The sequence below is a fragment of the Littorina saxatilis genome, linkage group LG2 (genome assembly GCF_037325665.1).
Source record: "Littorina saxatilis isolate snail1 linkage group LG2, US_GU_Lsax_2.0, whole genome shotgun sequence".
Taxonomy (NCBI): Eukaryota; Metazoa; Mollusca; class Gastropoda; order Littorinimorpha; family Littorinidae; genus Littorina; species Littorina saxatilis.
The window spans coordinates 98,330,685-98,350,663 of record NC_090246.1 but is presented as its reverse complement, the minus strand read 5'-3'; the positions used below and the strand labels follow the sequence as shown (position 1 = coordinate 98,350,663).

Here is a 19,979-nt window from a genome sequence, read left to right as displayed (position 1 = left end):
TTCTCTGGCGTCAAAAGTTTTGAGAAGACTTCAAAGTGACGTTGCGTAAAATTCCTGAAACTACTTATTTGTCTCTCAAGGAATTGACAAAAACGTTTCAAGAACGAAATTTTTCTCTGTGAATTAGTATTTTAGGCAGTGGAAAATAAGTGTGTAAGTCACCGCCACGCTGTGCTTGCTTCGGCACCGTATATGATTAAAACGACGCGTGAAATGTCATGGAGATATCTACGAGACTAGGGCTTGTCTTTCCAACATAAAAGTAGCAGCATGCGACAGAGTCAAAAGCTTCGTTTCTTCTCATCCGTCCGGCTAATTAACGCCATTTAATTTCACTTTTAACATTTAAAAGTTCACTCTGCAACTTTGTGAGCGAAGGCTGATCTATATCTTTTGCAGCTCGGCGATGCTGTGTAAAGCGACACCAAAAAAAAAAAAAAAAAAATACCCCTCCCATGTTTAAAAATCTCGAGTGACATCCGACATCGATCAGTTCTCGTAGATAATAATGACCGTGGTGATTATGGTGCAAACGTCGTTTTCCGTAGAGATTTTTTTCTGTTTTTTTTTTTTAATTCTTCGAAAAGAAAGAGTGGGATAAGGGGGGAGGGAGGGAGGGAGAAATCGCTCTGCTATCATTATCCCTTTGATCAAATACATCATTTGCGCCTCATCCGACAGACAGGATGTATGAAAACCGTTTCCATTTCCTTTTCTCCCTTTCTTTCCTTGTGACGTCTTAATGATCCGTTTGATGCTTGATTTTTTGACTCCCCTTTTTCCTGTTTAACTCCTTGCATAATCCACACCGCTGGAGTCTGAATCAGGACTGATAAGGCATGAACCGTCTTCACTAGCTTGTGAAAGTCGGATAAAAGATTTTAACACATATTTCACTACGCCTACAATCAGTTTTTATATATATATTTTAATCTTGCACTTCTTATCAGACAATCAGTCGACTCAGCTTACTGTGTTCAACCGATGTACACAGAAAGACATGCCCCAAGCGTACTAAATGAATAAAACAAGGTAAAACAAAAACAATTCTAAACTTTCATTGAACTATCTCAAATAACTTGAATTTTAACATTTTTTTCCAGAATGTTCAAGTCCTTTGTTTTTTAACATTGGGAGGCCTGGGTCGATCGTTCTCACCATTGAATAAATCATCCCAGTTGGGTTCGATTACACAGATTTTGTGCACTTCTCTTCAAACCCTTTTTTTTTAAATTAGCATTTGAAAGTCTGGGTGTGGTTAGGATTCTAGTGCAACTTATAAAATCTGCCCGCGCTGTGTGGCTAACTGCCTAGCCGCCTTTATCAATGAACAAAAGTTGGCTGGTATCGATATCATCGATTACAATGCTTTTGTAATGATCTCCTATCAACTGATACATATTACTCTGAGTCAATAGTCAATTAAGTGGCCGTTCTTGGCTTGAAGTAACTGCCGCTGACATCGACGTCAAGATCGAGTTGCTGGCAATTTCTCGTTCATGTTTCCGGTAATAAGAAACCCCGTTTTCTTGCAAAACATATTCTCACGGGCCATCTTCAATGTCGGGATTTTAGTTTTTACCAAAGTTCTCCAATGAAAGGTGAAATAAAACTTGCATGTGCAAGGAGTCGGTTTTCGAGTGCAATATGTTTCTTGTTATTCGTCGAAGATGAACGAGTTACGGTATTTTTTCTTGTTCCGGTTTCCGATCGAACAAAGCCCCCGCTTTCATGCACACATATTTTCATCAACCGTATTATAGATTTCAGGATTTGTTTTGTTTGTTTTATGTTGAACCTCAGTTAAGCAGTAAAATACTTTTGAAGTTACAGACAGTTGCCTTTCGATTGAAACATTTACTTGGTAGTCATCAAATCTTGTTTGAATGCGGTATTGCACATGGAGTATTCAGAGCGAACAAAAACGTGGTGTTTGTTTGAAAACTTTTATAAGACTGTCCAAAAACTCGAAGCTGTGTTATACAAGTTTGGGAAACTTTGAACCTATAGTGGCACCCCCCTTGTTAAGACAATTAAAAACAAGTCGCGTAAGGCGAAATTACTACATTTAGTCAAGCTGTGGAACTCACAGAATGAAACTGAACGCACGGCATTTTTTCACAATGACCGTAGTCCGCCGCTAGTGCAAAAGGCAGTGAAAGTGACGAGCCTGTACATGTTTAGCGCGGTAGCGGTTGCGCTGTGCTGCATAACACGCTTTACTGTACCTCTCTTCGTTTTAACTTTCTGAGCGTGTTTTTAATCCAAACATATCATATCTATATGTTTTTGGAATGAGGAACCGACAAGGAATAAGATGAAATTGTTTTTAAAACGATTTCGGAAATTTAATTTTAATCATAATTTTTATATTTTTAATTTTCAGAGCTTGTTTTTAATCCGAATATAACATATTTATAGAAAGAGGTCTTTAAATAGGGGTGAGGTTCTTAAAAGTGAGGTTTCACTGTAGAAAAAATAATGGTTTAAAGTCAACGCTTCACCTGTACAAAACTCTCTTATCGCAGATCAGTCTCTTCTTTGTTCGCTCCAAAAGATATGAAAGGTACACGATTCTAATGTCTTAAACTTAAAAGACTTCCAACAATACAGCAAGACCATTTAACGTGAATATGACGTTGATATTGAAAACAATTAGCAATGGATCGGTTGTCACATAATTAGTGTTGGTCGTAATGGGAGGTAGATGTTAGTAGTGATGATAGTCTACAGTTAGCTTTATGATGGCGGCGTCTGTCTCTTCTTCCTCGCCGCCTTTCACCTTTCCCTAACCGGAAAAAAAATACTAGAGTGGAGGTGGTAAATATTTCATCATAGTAAATACACTTTTCATATTAAAGTGTAGTAACTGCATTAATTTGTTAAAAAAAATAATTATATCAGAAAACAAAAACTGGAACTCATCCAAAACGTGGAAAAAACAGTCGTAGTGAAAAGCCCTTGGACATTTATCTATACTCACCATCAGTGTCAATAAATTTCTCTATCAAGGCCTCAATCAATGAAGGGTTTGTTGTAGCCAACTCCGCTAACTCGCGTACTGTCATCAAATCGCTGAAACACACAGAAAACAATGCAACATCAGTACAACTGTACTTTTCAAAAGAAAATGATAGAGAGAAGAAGGAAAAAAACCAGAAATAAAATATGTTTTCCCCGTCAACACAATAAGCGATGAAGTGTTATTTTGATTAAGGAGAGTCGCGGTTTGATGTTGACAAACATTTGTTGCAAGGACATTAGGAACAAAAAAAAATAACAACGACCACCACCATCGACCTTACCATTACCAAGTTAGCCGAGCTAGCCGTGTGAGATGGTGGTAAAGGCAAGGGACAAAATACAAGAAATGTTTATATTCCTGTGGAGTTTTCTGGGTTATTATCCCTCGGGAAGAAGACCTGAACGAAAAGATCCGTTTTCATACTCTCCTTGAATGAGTTCTTTGCTGTTCTGTTTTCACCTTCAGTTTGACAAAGATTGAAGATGGTGTTGCTTTCAAGACACACTCCCAGAAATCCACCAAAACACAGCTAAGCTATTTGGCTGAATGCCTCCAGAAGGTCAAAACATGACGTACTCTATTAGATACAAACACAAAAGAAAGAAAAACCAAGAAAAAATCAGGAAAACAAAAAACGCTCAGAAAGACAAAAAAGTGGAAGAAAGATGAAAATGCTGGGGGAAAATGAAAAAAAAAAAGAACGGCAGAGGGGTATGTCGTTTGCCACAGAGATGACAAAAAGTATACCTTTAAGGAGCTACTTGACTTCTCTGATTTCTCTTGTACCCACTTGGTATTTTGTTCATACACCCACACACCCCTTCCCCATTTCCCTATCGTGTCTCCTCCAAATCAGTTTGTCCTTGTACCATAGACATCGTTCTATTTGCTTGTTTTTGTCCTCTGCGGTTTTTGTTTTCGATGCATCTTCCCTTAATAGCCAACGTTATAGGGATGCTTTCATTTTCTTTTCCGTCTTGTGCTTGCTCTGTTTTCCTGTAATGCTTCCTGCAACGTATTCTTGATCAAAAGGCCTCGTTGGTGGAAAACAAATGATGCAAAACAAAAACAAACAAAAAGGGAATGTCGTTGTGAACGTTCAAAAAATAATGAGACGCCGAGACTATAGTTGGGATCTTTTCCGACATCGTGAGCTTCTGCGTACAGAGGAAGCTAGAGAGAGAAAGAGAGAGAGAATTGAATTGAATTGAATTGAACTTTATTTAACAAGGATTAAGATTTAAGGCTACGCCTTTTCTTACAATCTGTCCTTGGGACGCATAGACACACAATTATATAATTTAAAAAAATAAAAAAGTTAAAAAGTTAACCAACAAAAGGAGGTCGGAAAACTTCAGCACGTGATAACAAAGATGACGATGATGATGATGATGACGATGATGATGATGATGATAATGATGATGATGATGATGATGATGATGAAGATGAGGCATGAAGAGCATACATAATTTTATGTGGTTATTCATAAAATCAAATGCATACTATGCAGGTAATTATAAATACAAGCTGGTAGCAATCGAACATGTAGCATTAGTACAGCAAAAATATGTTCAGAATATACAATGCACAGCATATCTTTGACGTAAGAGAGACGTAAGAGAGAAAGAGAGAGAGAGAGAGAGAGAGAGAGAGAGAGAGAGAGAGAGAGAGAGAGAGAGAGAGAGAGAGAGAGAGAGAGAGAGAGAGAGAGACAATGACAATGACAATGACAATGACAATTCTTTATTTTACGAGGGTAACAGAATAAGCATTGGTATACTTTTTTGCATCTGGCCCTCGCCCTAAAGAGGGACTAAATCTACTATAATAACTACTACTACATACATACATAATTAGTGAAACAGTATAAGTTTATGTACATAAGCGCATTATATGAAACATTGTAGTTTATGAATGTTCATGACAAGGTGCAAAGCAAAAATGTGCACGTCAATTAGAGTCAGAATACTATGCAATAGTACATCAACTCTGCAAGACAATGGATATTATGCATAACATCATAATTTCGTGAACAAAACAATAAATCAAAAGTGAGTGACTGTGTCCCAAAGGACATAACAATCAAGAATATACTATTTTCATTAAATGGGATATATATTTGTTTTTGAAAGAATCTGTGCTGGTAGCTTCCCGTAAGGCTTTCGGAAGAGCGTTCCAGAGACGGCCACCTGAATAAACTAGACTAGACTTAAATAAGTCTATCCTAGGAAGAGGAGTGTTACATTTCATAAGGTGGTGTGAATTCTTCAAAGAGAACTTTGAACAAATGGTTTGAGGTAGAGTTTCGGATATAATTTTATGCATAAAGATTCCTTTGTTAAAAAGCAGTCTTGACTTTAGAGGTAAGATCCCTAAATGTATGTAGTCTAACTCTGTGAGGGTAGTGTGATTTAGTAATACTACTTTTAGCGCTCTTTTATGTAATCTGCTAAGTGGTTTTAAGGAATTTTCACTTGCTGAGTCCCATAGAGTGGATGCGTAATCAATAACAGATTGAATATGAGCAATGAAGAATAACTTTCTGGTGTGGCAGTTCAGGAAGTGTTTAATTCTAGATAAGAGATACACTTTCTTTGACACCACTTTACTAAGTTGCTCTATGTGGGTTGACCAAGACAAGTTGTTATCAATATTAACACCCAGCAGTTTGTGATGGTCGACTTTTTCCACTATTTCACCATCTATCATTAAAGCAGGTCCAGCTGAACAAATATTCTGGCGTTTTTGTCTTGTTGTTATGACCATATATTTGGTTTTCTTTGGGTTAAGAGACATATGGTTTAGTTCAGTCCACTCTGTCAACTGGTTTAAACTCCTTTGATTTGATTCTGATAAGCGAGTTAAATTTGTGTTGCTGAGAGAGAGAGAGAGAGAGAGAGAGAGAGAGAGAGAGAGAGAGTGAGAGAAAGAAAGAGAGAAAGAAAGAAAGACAGAAAACAAAGATGATGCATAGATATATATATACAGAGAGAGAGAGAGAGAGAGAGAGAGATAGAGAGAGAGAGAGAGAGAGAGAGAGAGAGAGAGAGAGAGAGGCACAGAGATGGACAGACAGAGAGACAGAGAGCGTAAGAAGAGGGATGTCTTTGGTCCGGGGGTGGTCCTGGTGATGAGGTGAACGTCCTTGACTGGCATAATATAGTTTTGGTGGGGAAAAAAGAAAGAAAAAAAAGAAAACAAAAAAAGCGTAAGAAATATGTATGCAGACAGACAAACAGGGCCACAGGAAGATAAACAGACGAAATGAACAGTCCGCAGTCTGCGCGCTTCCTGCATGAGATTCGAGCCCACTTGAGCAAACTGCAAAATTTGCCCTCGGAAGTTCTTAGCCAAATAGGGTGTGCTGATAAGTACATGGACATCGCCCAAGGAACCGGAGATGACAGGTTTGTCCTCTGCCACAACAATCAATCAATCAATCAATCAATCAATCAATGAGGCTTATATCGCGCATATTCCGTGGGTACAGTTCTAGGCGCTCTGCAGTGATGCCGTGTGAGATGAAATTTTATACGGCCAGTAGATTGCAGCCATTTCGGCGCATATTTACCGTTCGCGGCCTATTATTCCAAGTCACACGGGTATAGGTAGACAATTATTAACTGTGCCTAAGCAATTTTGCCAGGAAAGATCCTTTTGTCAATCGTGGGATCTTTAACGTGCACACCCAATGTAGTGTACACGGGGGGAGGGTTCGGACACCGAAGAGAGTCTGCACACAAAGTTGACTCTGAAATAAATTTCCGCCGAACCTGGGATCGAACTCACGCTGACAGCGGCCAACTGAATACAAATCCAGCGCGCTACCAACTGAGCTATATCCCCGCCACAACAGTAGATTGAACAGTCATGACCTTTAGGTCTAGTCAAACCTTTGGTTTAAGATCGTTAACAAAAATCCCATAAGACAAGGAGGTGTTTTATGAAGGAGGGAGTCGCATAATGGAGGAAAATTAAGAGGCCTTATTGAGAGAAAACTTTGGGGGACACAAGATCTTAGAAAAGAAAGGGTCTAAAACTGCAGTGTCCTAAAATGGAGGTTGCACTGTAGCGTACGTGTTTGTCCTTTGTGGGTGCATGTCTTCCGGCGTGGGATTGGATTTATAAAGCGGAAACAAACACAGTCTTACGCTCAAGGGATTTAAAGGGAGAATTGAAGGGAGACCGACAGATAGCCAGAATGTTCTGCTGCCAGTCCCAGTGCTGACTTTGTGTTAACAGGAGAATAAAATGTAAAGACGAATATACGCAGCGAAAGTGCGCCGAGAATCCACAAGAACCTGACTCGAGAAGAAGCAACCACCAAAATGTACGTTTACTAGTCGTGGAAAGACTGACACGCAGACAGACAGACAAACAGACAGACCGACACACAGACAAACAGACAGACACACAGACACACAGACATACAGACACACAGAAAGACACACAGATAAGCAATCTGGCTTGCACAAAGACGATTATATAGGCATACCAACAGGCGAACAGTTCGACGGTCTGACGGTCATACAAACAGACAACCGGAAAGAAAAATCTGACACAAACAGAAAATGAACAAATACAACTTTTTGCTTTTTGTTTCGGATGCTGCACTCGTCTGACTTTCAAATTTCAAACCGACAATACACATATCTGTGTGTGGCGGTTTTTTCTTTTTTTTTTTTAATTTAATTTTCTGTTAGGCCTACTTCCAAGTGATCAGTTGTTGGACACGAATGACCTCCTCCTGCCCAAAAGCACACGGACAGAAAAAAACACGATGTTCTCTTCTAAAACTTGGGCATAGTGACAGAATCCAGAGCAATCCGTGTTTAAGATGGGCCAGCCCACCACTGACGGTATAATAATTATGTCAGTGATGGTTTTTCTTCCGCTTAATTCTCAATGGTCTCATTTTATGATCATTTTCTGGAACGTACCCCCGGGGACATAATGCTTGCGTAGACAGGAATGAATTACTCGTTTTGCACTGGAACCAGAAGGGGGGGGGGGGGGGGGGGGGCGGAGGGGGATGATTGAAGGAGGCAAAGAGATGGAAGAGAAGATACTGTTAAATGAGATAAGACGAGAAAGATAAGATAAGATAAATGTTTACTTTGTTCTACTTTCGGAAGAGAAGATACTATCAAATGAGATAAGATGAGAAAAATAAGATAAGATAAATGTCTACTTTGTTCTGCTTTCGACGGTAATGGAGGGAGCATACGATGTTTTTTTCCACTATTTCATTCAACGACTACTCGAAATTGTATATGCACATTCATAAATACATAGAACACACACACGCACGCACACACACACACACACACACACACACACATACACACACACACAAACACATGCACGCACGCACACGCACGCAAGCACACACACACACACACACACACACACACACACTCTCACACACACACACAGCGTGTGGAGGGAGAAAGAGAGAAAGAGATAGAGAGTGAGAGAGAGAGAGACAGAGGCAGAGGCAGAGAGGTCCGTACAGAAATGGGCAAATAAATGCATAAATGGCACTGGCAGTTGGACCGGCATGTTCAACTTTTGGCCACTCGCTCATAAATTTGATCAATGAACGTCCAATGACATCAGAGACTCTTTAGGATAAAAATAAAAAATAAATCATGGGGTTGAGTTATGGGAAGCGGGTGAGGGGGGTTCTTCACCCCCCCCCCCCCCCTCTTTTCAACCAGGGAGAGAGACAGAAAGAGGGAGAGACAGAGAGATAGAGACACAGAGGGAGGACAGGGAGGGGCTGGGATTAAGACAATGACACATGACAAATCTGTATTTTACGAGGGTATTAGAATAATCAGTGGTTTGATCTTTTTACACCAATCCCTCGCTCTTTAAGAAGCGACTACCCTAAAATAAAATCAAAACGAAGAAAATAATACAGTAAGAAAGAACGAATGAATAAAACGAATAGTCACAAGGATGCTGGTTCAAGTACAAACACAGGGTTGTAAAAGCATATGATGAAAGACGCTCGGGGATACACATAGAGGCGGATAGACAGACAGAGGGGGAGAAACAGACAGACAGACAGACAGACAGACACAGTCACAGTCACAGTCACATACAGAGAAAGAAAGACAGAGACAGACACAGAGCTAGATAAACGGGGGGAGAAAGAGAGAGTCGGTTTTGGATATCTGGACAGACGTAGACAGACACAATACACTCAAAGACAGACACAAGAAAGCGCAACAGAAATAATAAGTTACACTATGATCCAGGTTTTTGCCCACAAGCCCCTTTGTGTTGCTGTGGGTGAGGCATGAATACGCCAAGGGGTAGCGGGCACACCCTGGATGATTGATGTCCAAAGCCAGGAAGACACAAATGCTAGTTAGCGAAGCAATTGTTTCTGCCGCCTCAGGTCCACGGGGAGTCAGCTGCTTTGAGCTGCATGCAGTTGCAGGTTGAAGACTCGCTGGACCCCCACTGATCTTTGGGGCGTCGCTTTACCATCGGGTGTTTGGTTGCGCACTGGATACCTTGGCTGCATCCTCCAGGCTTTTCCAATTTGTGACCCTCCACCACGGAATGAGTCGCATGTCACCTTTGCATGATTTTCATATTTGTACATTTTCTTAAAGAGTTTCTTATGCTCTATCCAGTGGTGAAAACCGTTTTAGAAAAGAGCGAAAACTTTTCGAGTTATAAGCCTGTGACTAAGGTGACCCTCACACTGTTACCAGACACTCCCCGGACTTATATTAAGCCTAGCGCAGAACCGCGCGAGGTGACATGCGACTCATTTCGTGGTGGAGGGTCACATTTGTAGGCTTTGCAGTTATTTATTTTTTTCTCTCGATTTATTTTTTTATTTTTTAATTTTTTTGGGAGGGGGGGGGGGGGGGGTGGTGGCTTTGTGGGCGCGTATGAGATTAACAGCAACAGGTTTATCTCGAATGTTTTGCCCTTGAGGGACTTTGTGTTGATTGAATCTGGAGTCGAAGTTTTGCTTCATTTTTTTTGCTACCTGCGTTTAACAAAGAAAATGAGGATCGGTGTCGCACTTTTTTCTTTTACACAAAATTGCTTTCACAGCCACAACCTGCTTCCGGCAAACCCACAGCTAATTTACATACACAAGTTTGCCTTATTTAATCGATCTCATCAGATAAGGTACGAAAATGTGAATAGAACTTTTTTTTTTAGCCATTCTCACATGTTTCTTCTTGAATCTACATATTTTCTTTCCATGTTAGCCCAACGCCCAAAACAGGTGTTTCAATTCAATACAGTTTCGTTTTTTATCTGAGCTCAGTGTCAGGGAAAAAGTATATTTTTCCAATTTGTTTGGGTCAGTGTTAACTCAACTCCCATTACAAGGCTTTTGTCAACGTACATTACAAATGTTTCAAAATACTTCCAACATTTTGTCTTTTTGTTTTACTTTAAATCACACACAAATGTTTCCATTTCATTTCTTGCTTCTTGATTTTATCTTAAAGACAAACACAAATCTGTCCCCCTTGGCGTTTTACTTTTAGCTTTAGCTCAGCGCTCAACAGAGACATGTTTAATTCAACTTAGTGTTTTTCAATTTCAGTTGAGCGCTCAGGACAAAGATTTCCATTCAAAGTACTTCAGTCAGTTTCAGCCCAAACCTTGACACAAACACCTCTATTTTCTTTCCATTTTTATCAGCTTTAGCTCAACACTAAGCACAAACGAGTCTACTATTTCTGGACAACCGCTCTGGGAGGCAGACATCACCTTTAATGGAAATGAACCCCTGTGGGGCAGAATCCCTAAAACACTTTATGAAGACGTATGTTCCGGGGCCCTGCACTCGCTCACTTCACGGTGCTTTTCCCTTACGATCGCTTTCCATTTTATATTCAATTTTCACACTGGGCGTCGGTGAGTCCTTGGGCAAGGGCGAGGAGGAATGAGCACGGACGCTTAGCACTAGGGGGGGTGGGGGTGAGAGGTGCCCTCCCTCCGAACACTACTACTCTTATAGAGAATAAGTAGACAAGGGTAGGGCTCATCTCCCTCACCCCCATCCAGTGTCTTGTGTCTGTGAGTGGCGGTAGGGTTCATCTCCCTCACCCCCATCCAGTGTCTTGTGCCTGTGAGTGGCGGTAGGGTTCATCTCCCTCACCCCCATCCAGTGTCTTTTGCCTGTGAGTGGCGGTAGGGTTCATCTCCCTCACCCCCATCCAGTGTCTTGTGCCTGTGAGTGGCGGTAGGGCTCATCTCCCTCACCCCCATCCAGTGTCTTGTGCCTGTGAGTGGCGGTAGGGTTCATCTCCCTCACCCCCATCCAGTGTCTTGTGCCTGTGGGTGGCGGTAGGGCTCATCTCCCTCACCCCCATCCAGTGTCTTGTGCCTGTGGGTGGCGGTAGGGTTCATCTCCCTCACCCCCATCCAGTGTCTTGTGCCTGTGAGTGGCGGTAGGGCTCATCTCCCTCACCCCCATCCAGTGTCTTGTGCCTGTGAGTGGCGGTAGGGTTCATCTCCCTCACCCCCATCCAGTGTCTTGTGCCTGTGAGTGGCGGTAGGGTTCATCTCCCTCACCCCCATCCAGTGTCTTGTGCCTGTGAGTGGCGGTAGGGCTCATCTCCCTCACCCCCATCCAGTGTCTTGTGCCTGTGAGTGGCGGTAGGGTTCATCTCCCTCACCCCCATCCAGTGTCTTGTGCCTGTGGGTGGCGGTAGGGCTCATCTCCCTCACCCCCATCCAGTGTCTTGTGCCTGTGGGTGGCGGTAGGGTTCATCTCCCTCACCCCCATCCAGTGTCTTGTGCCTGTGAGTGGCGGTAGGGTTCATCTCCCTCACCCCCATCCAGTGTCTTGTGTCTGTGAGTGGCGGTAGGGTTCATCTCCCTCACCCCCATCCAGTGTCTTGTGCCTGTGAGTGGCGGTAGGGTTCATCTCCCTCACCCCCATCCAGTGTCTTGTGCCTGTGGGTGGCGGTAGGGCTCATCTCCCTCACCCCCATCCAGTGTCTTGTGTCTGTGAGTGGCGGTAGGGTTCATCTCCCTCACCCCCATCCAGTGTCTTGTGCCTGTGAGTGGCGGTAGGGTTCATCTCCCTCACCCCCATCCAGTGTCTTGTGCCTGTGAGTGGCGGTAGGGCTCATCTCCCTCACCCCCATCCAGTGTCTTGTGCCTGTGAGTGGCGGTAGGGTTCATCTCCCTCACCCCCATCCAGTGTCTTGTGCCTGTGGGTGGCGGTAGGGCTCATCTCCCTCACCCCCATCCAGTGTCTTGTGCCTGTGAGTGGCGGTAGGGCTCATCTCCCTCACCCCCATCCAGTGTCTTGTGCCTGTGAGTGGGGGTAGGGCTCATCTCCCTCACCCCCATCCAGTGTCTTGTGCCTGTGAGTGGCGGTAGGGCTCATCTCCCTCACCCCCATCCAGTGTCTTGGGCCTGTGAGTGGCGGTAGGGTTCATCTCCCTCACCCCCATCCAGTGTCTTGTGCCTGTGAGTGGCGGTAGGGTTCATCTCCCTCACCCCCATCCAGTGTCTTGTGCCTGTGAGTGGCGGTAGGGCTCATCTCCCTCACCCCCATCCAGTGTCTTGTGCCTGTGAGTGGCGGTAGGGTTCATCTCCCTCACCCCCATCCAGTGTCTTGTGCCTGTGAGTGGCGGTAGGGTTCATCTCCCTCACCCCCATCCAGTGTCTTGTGCCTGTGAGTGGCGGTAGGGTTCATCTCCCTCACCCCCATCCAGTGTCTTGTGTCTGTGAGTGGCGGTAGGGTTCATCTCCCTCACCCCCATCCAGTGTCTTGTGCCTGTGAGTGGCGGTAGGGTTCATCTCCCTCACCCCCATCCAGTGTCTTGTGCCTGTGAGTGGCGGTAGGGTTCATCTCCCTCACCCCCATCCAGTGTCTTGTGCCTGTGAGTGGCGGTAGGGTTCATCTCCCTCACCCCCATCCAGTGTCTTGTGCCTGTGAGTGGCGGTAGGGTTCATCTCCCTCACCCCCATCCAGTGTCTTGTGTCTGTGAGTGGCGGTAGGGTTCATCTCCCTCACCCCCATCCAGTGTCTTGTGCCTGTGAGTGGCGGTAGGGCTCATCTTCCTCACCCCCATCCAGTGTCTTGTGCCTGTGGGTGGCGGTAGGGTTCATCTCCCTCACCCCCATCCAGTGTCTTGTGCCTGTGAGTGGCGATAGGGTTCATCTCCCTCACCCCCATCCAGTGTCTTGTGCCTGTGAGTGGCGGTAGGGCTCATCTCACTCACCCCCATCCAGTGTCTTGTGCCTGTGAGTGGCGGTAGGGTTCATCTCCCTCACCCCCATCCAGTGTCTTGTGCCTGTGGGTGGCGGTAGGCAAGGTGACTATTTTTCATTTCAAACAGCGTGACGTGTGGTGAAATACGGACTCTGATCGTTCGTACCGTGAGAAAATAGCCCTGTGTCATCTATCACCTCATGCTATACTCTTGGGGGCTTTAGGCCGTGACCAAAATTGTTCGAAATGGAGAAGAACGCATTCTGACGGGCGAACTCCTCCTCACCGCAACAATTCCTAGAACTGTACATTTATAGCGGGTTGTTGTTGTTGTTGTTGTTGTTGTTGTTGTTGTTGTTGTTGTTGTTGTTGTTGTTGTTGTTGTTGTTGTTTGTTTGTTTCTCTAGTTTATCTCCTTTTTTTCTTTCTTTCCTTCTTTTTTCCTGTAAACCAGATACGTATATTGCACCATTCTTTCTGGTTTTGCGTCGGGTCAAGTGAGTATGGACTTTAGACTATCAAGCCAACAGGGTAGGGGTTTAGATTTTCTGCTCAAGTTTTTAGGGAATTTAGATTATAGGGCCATGTATGAAGGGACTTTACATTATCAGGCCACGTTTGCATGGCCTGTACATGATCCCGTCAGGTTTGTAGGGACGTCAGGCCAAGTCAAGTATGAAACTTCTCCTCCTCAAGGGAAACGCTTCCACTTTCTACCACCTCCCTCTGGTATTAAAATGACCCAAATTTGATCAATTAACGGGTACGCCTCATCAAAAAGCGAGGCACCTTGCTTTTCCCTTGAACGCCTTCCATCACATCAGAAACCTGCATATCGGATTATCCGATTTACCCGGACCTTGGGGAATGAGCTACAAAAATAACCACCGCTCCCTGAGGGCATGCACACACTGCATGCACCATCAACGCTGCAGCATTTTTTGCTCCGCTTCCTTGCCCTCACGATGTCCATGAAATCATCAAACTCGTCCCGAGCGTCATCGTCTGGAGACGGCTTCGCGTCCTGGAAGGACGAACTCTGTACGCTTTACGCTCGCTGACCAAGAGGAAACGCTCACTTAGATGTCTAATCACCCTAAACGACCCGAGATGCTGCTGATACTCCCGAAGAGGACTTCTTCGTCAGTGACAGACGTGGCGCTGTAACACTATATCGGAAGAGGTTTTCGGGGGTCTGCCCAAAGCGTCGCTGGTAATGTTCCCTGGTAGATAAATCTATTAGCCGTGCTGGCGTGTCGGCTATGAAGCGTTTGAGTGAGTGTCTGAACTCTTTTGACTGCATTGATCGTTCCGGGCCCGCCAGCGATGGCTAAAATGGCGGGGAAGGGGCAGGGAGAGGGTGAGTGGCGGGTGGGGAAAGGGATGATGTCTAAAAGGGGTAAGGGGAAAGGGAAGTTTCGGTCGGTTCCTGCCTCAGTGAAAAGTTCTGTTCTGTTCTGGCCACAGGTCCGGCGGCAAACTTCGGAGGAAAAACGTTGGGCGGCGGGAGAGGGGGCTGCACAGTTTGCCCTTCGTAGGATATATCCTCCACCACTTTTGACGTGTTTTGGCAAGAACCCAGGAAGGAACTGCTGACGCAATACCACATTTCTTGGTGTGATAGACGTTGTGCCCTTCGTCAGCGATACGTATCGTAACCTTCGACGTCATTGAGCAAGTAATGAGGCAAGGAACTGCTGACGCAATACTACATCGAATGACGAAGGGAGAAGTAAGGTTGGGAGGAGGGAGGCATCCATTGGGATGGGAGTGAAGAGAGACATACATGCACTAAAGAACGACTCCAAACGTCTGACAGTTTCGAGTTATGATTTAGAAGCGTTCATTTTGACTGGCATCTATATAGAAAGAAATCAGCAAAGTTTTGAGGAGAGCATAAAGTAGTTTATGACAAGACAGACATTTCTGCGTACAGTTGTCTGTGACTTTAGCGTTTTTGCACTGATATTTTCTCATTCCCAAAAGATTGGCTAAAACAAAAAAAGTCTGCTAAACATCGAAGCTAGCTGTCCACCGTACAAAACAAGTTGGGAGATGCCTAAATCCCGGAATTATTTCAAGCATATAAATACTTATTTGCTTTCTGGCTATCCAAGCGCTTAGAACTGTACCCACGGAATACGCGCTATATAAGCTTCATATTGATTGATTGATTGATTGATTGATTGATTGATTTCCTTAATTGACTTCGCAAAGACTTTGGGAAGTCTTTTTACAGAACATTCAGTACCAAGGCTTCGTGCAGCGAGCTTCGTGAAGTAGACGTCGCGAAGTAGACTTCGGCCAATGAATATCCGGCTTAACCTTATACTGAAGCGTGATCCCATATATAACAGATTATGGTGGTGCTCTGACTTTCATGCTCTTGCTTCAGCTGTAAACCGCACCAGAAACTGAGCCTCTGGGCCCTCAGAGACAGATAGCACGCAAGATCCCATGCTGCGTATATTCTCAAAGATATCACAAGCGTTTAGCAAGCAATAAATAAAAGCACTACATTGCTTTATGTGTTCACTCATGATAGAAGGCAGCCACTTCTACATCTCGCACAAAAACGATATCGTTGATAGAGGCTGCATAATTCTTGTAACGCGACCCTGATGTCAATTTGTGAAATTTACGTCTCACAAACTCAGACTGCTCTATTTCACAGGGGTTGGGTGTGATTGTTTATGTCCGTCATATTCTTTCTGAATTGTATCAGTCGTAACCTAATATCCGCAGCGAAGACATAGCTGCACGCGTACTTGTGAAAACCAGAGCAACTCATCTTTGAAAGCCTGGGAGGAGCAGGTGTCTGTGAACACATACCACTAATTTGAAGTGTTCAATTGTACGAGACATATAAGCTAGTTCCCTCCCCCTTATGTCCGTGTGGCAAGAATCAGACAGCAGAGCACATCCTGCAGGCTTGCCCATGTTACAGTGCTCTGAGGGACACCATCTGGCCAGAGGAGACAGCGCTACAAAAAAAGCCCTACGGCCCCAGAGAGGACTTGGAGAGGACAGCACGTTTCGCCCTGCAGTCCGGACTGACGATCTAACAGCGAACGACAAGAAGAAGAAGTACGAGACATATGTCTTCCTTTGTAAAGGGTCATGCAAACTACCCCATGTGGTGTTTATATAGACACTTTTTTCATTGATGCTATAGGATAATTGTATTGATTGATTTCGTATGAACATTTTTGAATGTGATACCCCCTGACCCATTTACTCATAACAGGTTATACAATACTTTTATGCCGATAATTAAACCCCATGTATACTTGGAGGCTAAATTGTGACCACCGCCCCCACCTACCCCCCTCCCCTCCCCCAACCTCAGTTACAACCCCCCCCCCTCCCCCCCCACAACCTCAGTTCTCCCCCCCCTTCCATATCCCCTGTCTTTTCAACATCCCACCCTACTGTCTATGTCTGCGTCTTGTCTAGGTATGTACGTGTGTATGCGCTTTGTGTATGATGTATGCTATGCTGTGTTTATGTGTATATAAAGGAAATAAAATGTAAAAAAATAAAAATAAAAAAATAAAAAAATAAAAAAAACTACCCCATGTTTGTCCAAGCTTGGGCATGTGCAAAATATTACAGCCACACTAAAAACAAAACCAGTCTACCTGCTTCCTGTCAAGAGTTTGTTTGTTTGTTTGTTTGTTCCCTTAACGCCCAGCCGACCACAAAGGGCGATATCAGGGCGGTGCTGCTTTGACATATAACGTGCGCCACACACAAGACAGAAGTCGCAGCACAGGCTTCATGTCTCACCCAGTCATATTATTCTGACACCGGACCAACCAGTCCTAGCACTAACCCCATAATGCCAGACGCCAGGCGGAGCAGCCACTAGATTGCCAATTTTAAAGTCTTAGGTATGACCCGGCCGGGGTTCGAACCCACGACCTCCCGATCACGGGGCGGACGCCTTACCAATAGGCCAACCGTGCCGGTCCCTGTCAAGAGTGGGATTCCTTTGCTGAACTAATTTTGCACATTGACATTCTCTCTTAGGTATCAGCTGTAGAATTAATTCGGCAATAAAGTCCATCCATTCAGAAAGAAAACAGCCAGGCTAGGTTTGTTTGTTTTTGTTGTTTGTTTGTTTGTTTGTTTGTTATTTGTTGTTGTTGTTGTTGTTGTTGTTGTTGTTGTTGTTGTTGTTGTTGTTTTTGTTTCTTGTATAAGTCAAGTAACAGGAGGCTGTTGTCCTCTGGAAAAGCCTGATCGGATCGATGCACAGTCTGCCAATAACGCTCAAACGGGAACATAAACACCTAAATCTGGAAGAAATGTTTCACAACAATGGAAAAATGTAATGCATTTACTCACCTAGACTGCGGATTTTTCAACGTGACGTCATCCCATGTGTTAAACTGTCTTTTGCCATATCCGTGCGCCACTCTGCTGGCCGCGTTGACCCGGAAGCCTCGTTTCTGTCGACTGAGACTCTTTGTGGGGAGAGCGTAGCAAAGGGAGATAAGTAACAAGCCGAATATCAAGAGTGAAGTCCGCATCATGACTGAGCTGCTGTTGTCCTGTTGTCTTGAGTTGACGAAGAGTTCTGAAACAAAGGAACAGATACATATTGGTACTATGATAATATCAGCACACAACAGACCTCAGCCATTCTGGCAGATCATACCTAATGACGCACACACCTGTTTTGCGCGACTCTTGTTGCAATCGCCTTTCCACTGAGAGGAAGCGACGCGAAATTCTAGTCGCTGAACTGGTGGCGGTCTCAGGGCGCTTTACATTTTTTGCCAAAGAAGAACTTTAGACAGGAAGAAAAAGGGCCTACCATACTGAAAGAAAAGAAAAAAAGAAAATGCCACAGTTATTCTAAAACTGTCTCTTATTTCAATCAATCAATCAATCAATGAGGCTTATATCGCGCATATTCCGTGGGTACAGTTCTAGGCGCTCTGCAGTGATGCCGTGTGAGATGAAATTTTATACGGCCAGTAGATTGCAGCCATGTCGGCGCATATTTACCTTTCACGGCCTTATTCCAAGTCACACGGGTATGGTAGACAATTATTAACTGTGCCTAAGCAATTTTGCCAGGAAAGACCCTTTTGTCAATCGTGGGATCTTTAACGTGCACACCCAATGTAGTATACACGGGGGATGGTTCGGACACCGAAGAGAGTCTGCACACAAAGTTGACTCTGTGAAATAAATTTCCGCCGAACCTGGGATCGAACTCGCGCTGACAGCGGCCAACTGAATACAAATCCAGCGCGCTACCAACTGAGCTATATCCCCGCCCATCGTTGTTACGTCTAAAACAATGCAGAGTTGTCTATTCTTCCTGTACCTCATGCGACACTCGTAGACGCACGCAAAAATGCATTAGCTAATAATATTTTCATCCAACGACCACCGCGTCTTGGTCCTCCGCGAATATAAACGGATGCAAGGGGGGGGGGGGGGGTAGAGAGAGAAATTTGACAAACAAACACACAGAAAGTGAGAGAGAGAGACACACAGACAGACACACACACACACAGACACACATACACACACACACACACACACACACACACACACACACACACACACACACTCACACACACACACACATACAGAACGACCGTATATTTATCCCCTTCGCCCTCTCCCTGTGATAATCGACCCAATTATCAGAAGAAGAATAACTAATATGTCAGGCGTACAACTAACACAAACCATGCGTAAAATTAACCATTGTTAATGAAAGCGTGCAACATCGGAACCTTATTCGCACATTATCAGTTTAATCGACCAGTCATCTACTCAAATTAAAACAAAATAAAATCGGCATTCTTTTCAAATGTTCCACGCCTTTCCATTCGAAAGAAAACACGTAACTGTCAATGCAAAATTGAAAACGTGATAGCATCAATACAAAATGAAATACTTCAAGACAAGCTATTCAACAGTGTGATGAATTAGGCTGGAATTTCTGTTCAGCTTCAGAAATCCTCTTATTCTTAAAATGACCACTTGGGGGCAATGTTGCGTAAAAACACGCTCGGATGGAGATATACACAAACGGTAATATTATTGTTGAAACCCACACTTAAATATAAACAGGAAGGAAAAAAATAATCCACAAATAGGAGGGACCACGAACAAGAAAAACAAATCGAGAGAGAGAGAGAGAGAGAGAGAGAGAGAGAGAGAGAGAGAGAGAGAGAGAGAGAGAGAGAGAGAGAGAGAGAGAGAGAGAGAGAGAGAGAGAGATCGGAATAGAAGAGGGAGATAGAGAAGAAACAAGTGGCGTAAGGCGAAAATACAACACTTAGTCAAGCTCAGGCGAACTCACAGAATGAAACTGAACGCATTGCATTTTTTCCGCAAGACCGTACACTCGTAGCATCGTCTGTCAACCGCTCGTGGCAAAGGCAGTGAAATCAACAATCCAGAAAAGCGCGGTAGCGGTTGCGCTGAGGAGGATAGCACGTTTTTCTATATCTCTATTCTTTTTAACTCTCTGAACGTGTTTTTAATCCAAACATATCATATCTCTATGTTTTTGGAATCAGGAACGGACAAGGAATCAGATGAAATTGTTTTTAAATCGATTTCGGAAATTTAATTTTAATCATAATTTTTATATTTTTAATTTTCAGAGCTTGTTTTTAATCCGAATATAACATATTTATATGTTTTTGGAATCAGAAAATGATAAAGAATACGATAAACGTAATTTTGGATCGTTTTATAAAAAAT

At 43.8% G+C, this 19,979-nt stretch overlaps 1 protein-coding gene and 1 long non-coding RNA gene across 4 annotated transcripts in view; one reads left to right on the top strand and one right to left on the bottom strand.

Moving 5' to 3' along the window:
- Positions 1 to 19,979, bottom strand: part of LOC138960285 (uncharacterized) — a 141,064-nt gene that overhangs the window by 11,314 nt on the left and 109,771 nt on the right. For all 3 annotated transcript variants that reach the window (XM_070332113.1, XM_070332112.1, XM_070332115.1), the window contains exons 3-4: positions 17,592 to 17,823; positions 2,984 to 3,075 (exon numbers count right to left, since the gene is read on the bottom strand). In XM_070332113.1, the coding sequence (XP_070188214.1) occupies positions 2,984 to 3,075; positions 17,592 to 17,779 (280 nt within the window). In that variant the 5' untranslated portion in view covers positions 17,780 to 17,823. The remainder of the gene's footprint in view (positions 1 to 2,983; positions 3,076 to 17,591; positions 17,824 to 19,979) is intronic.
- LOC138960286 (uncharacterized) overlaps positions 1 to 19,979 on the top strand; it is a 262,895-nt gene that overhangs the window by 137,290 nt on the left and 105,626 nt on the right. The gene's annotated exons all lie outside the window — the stretch shown is intronic.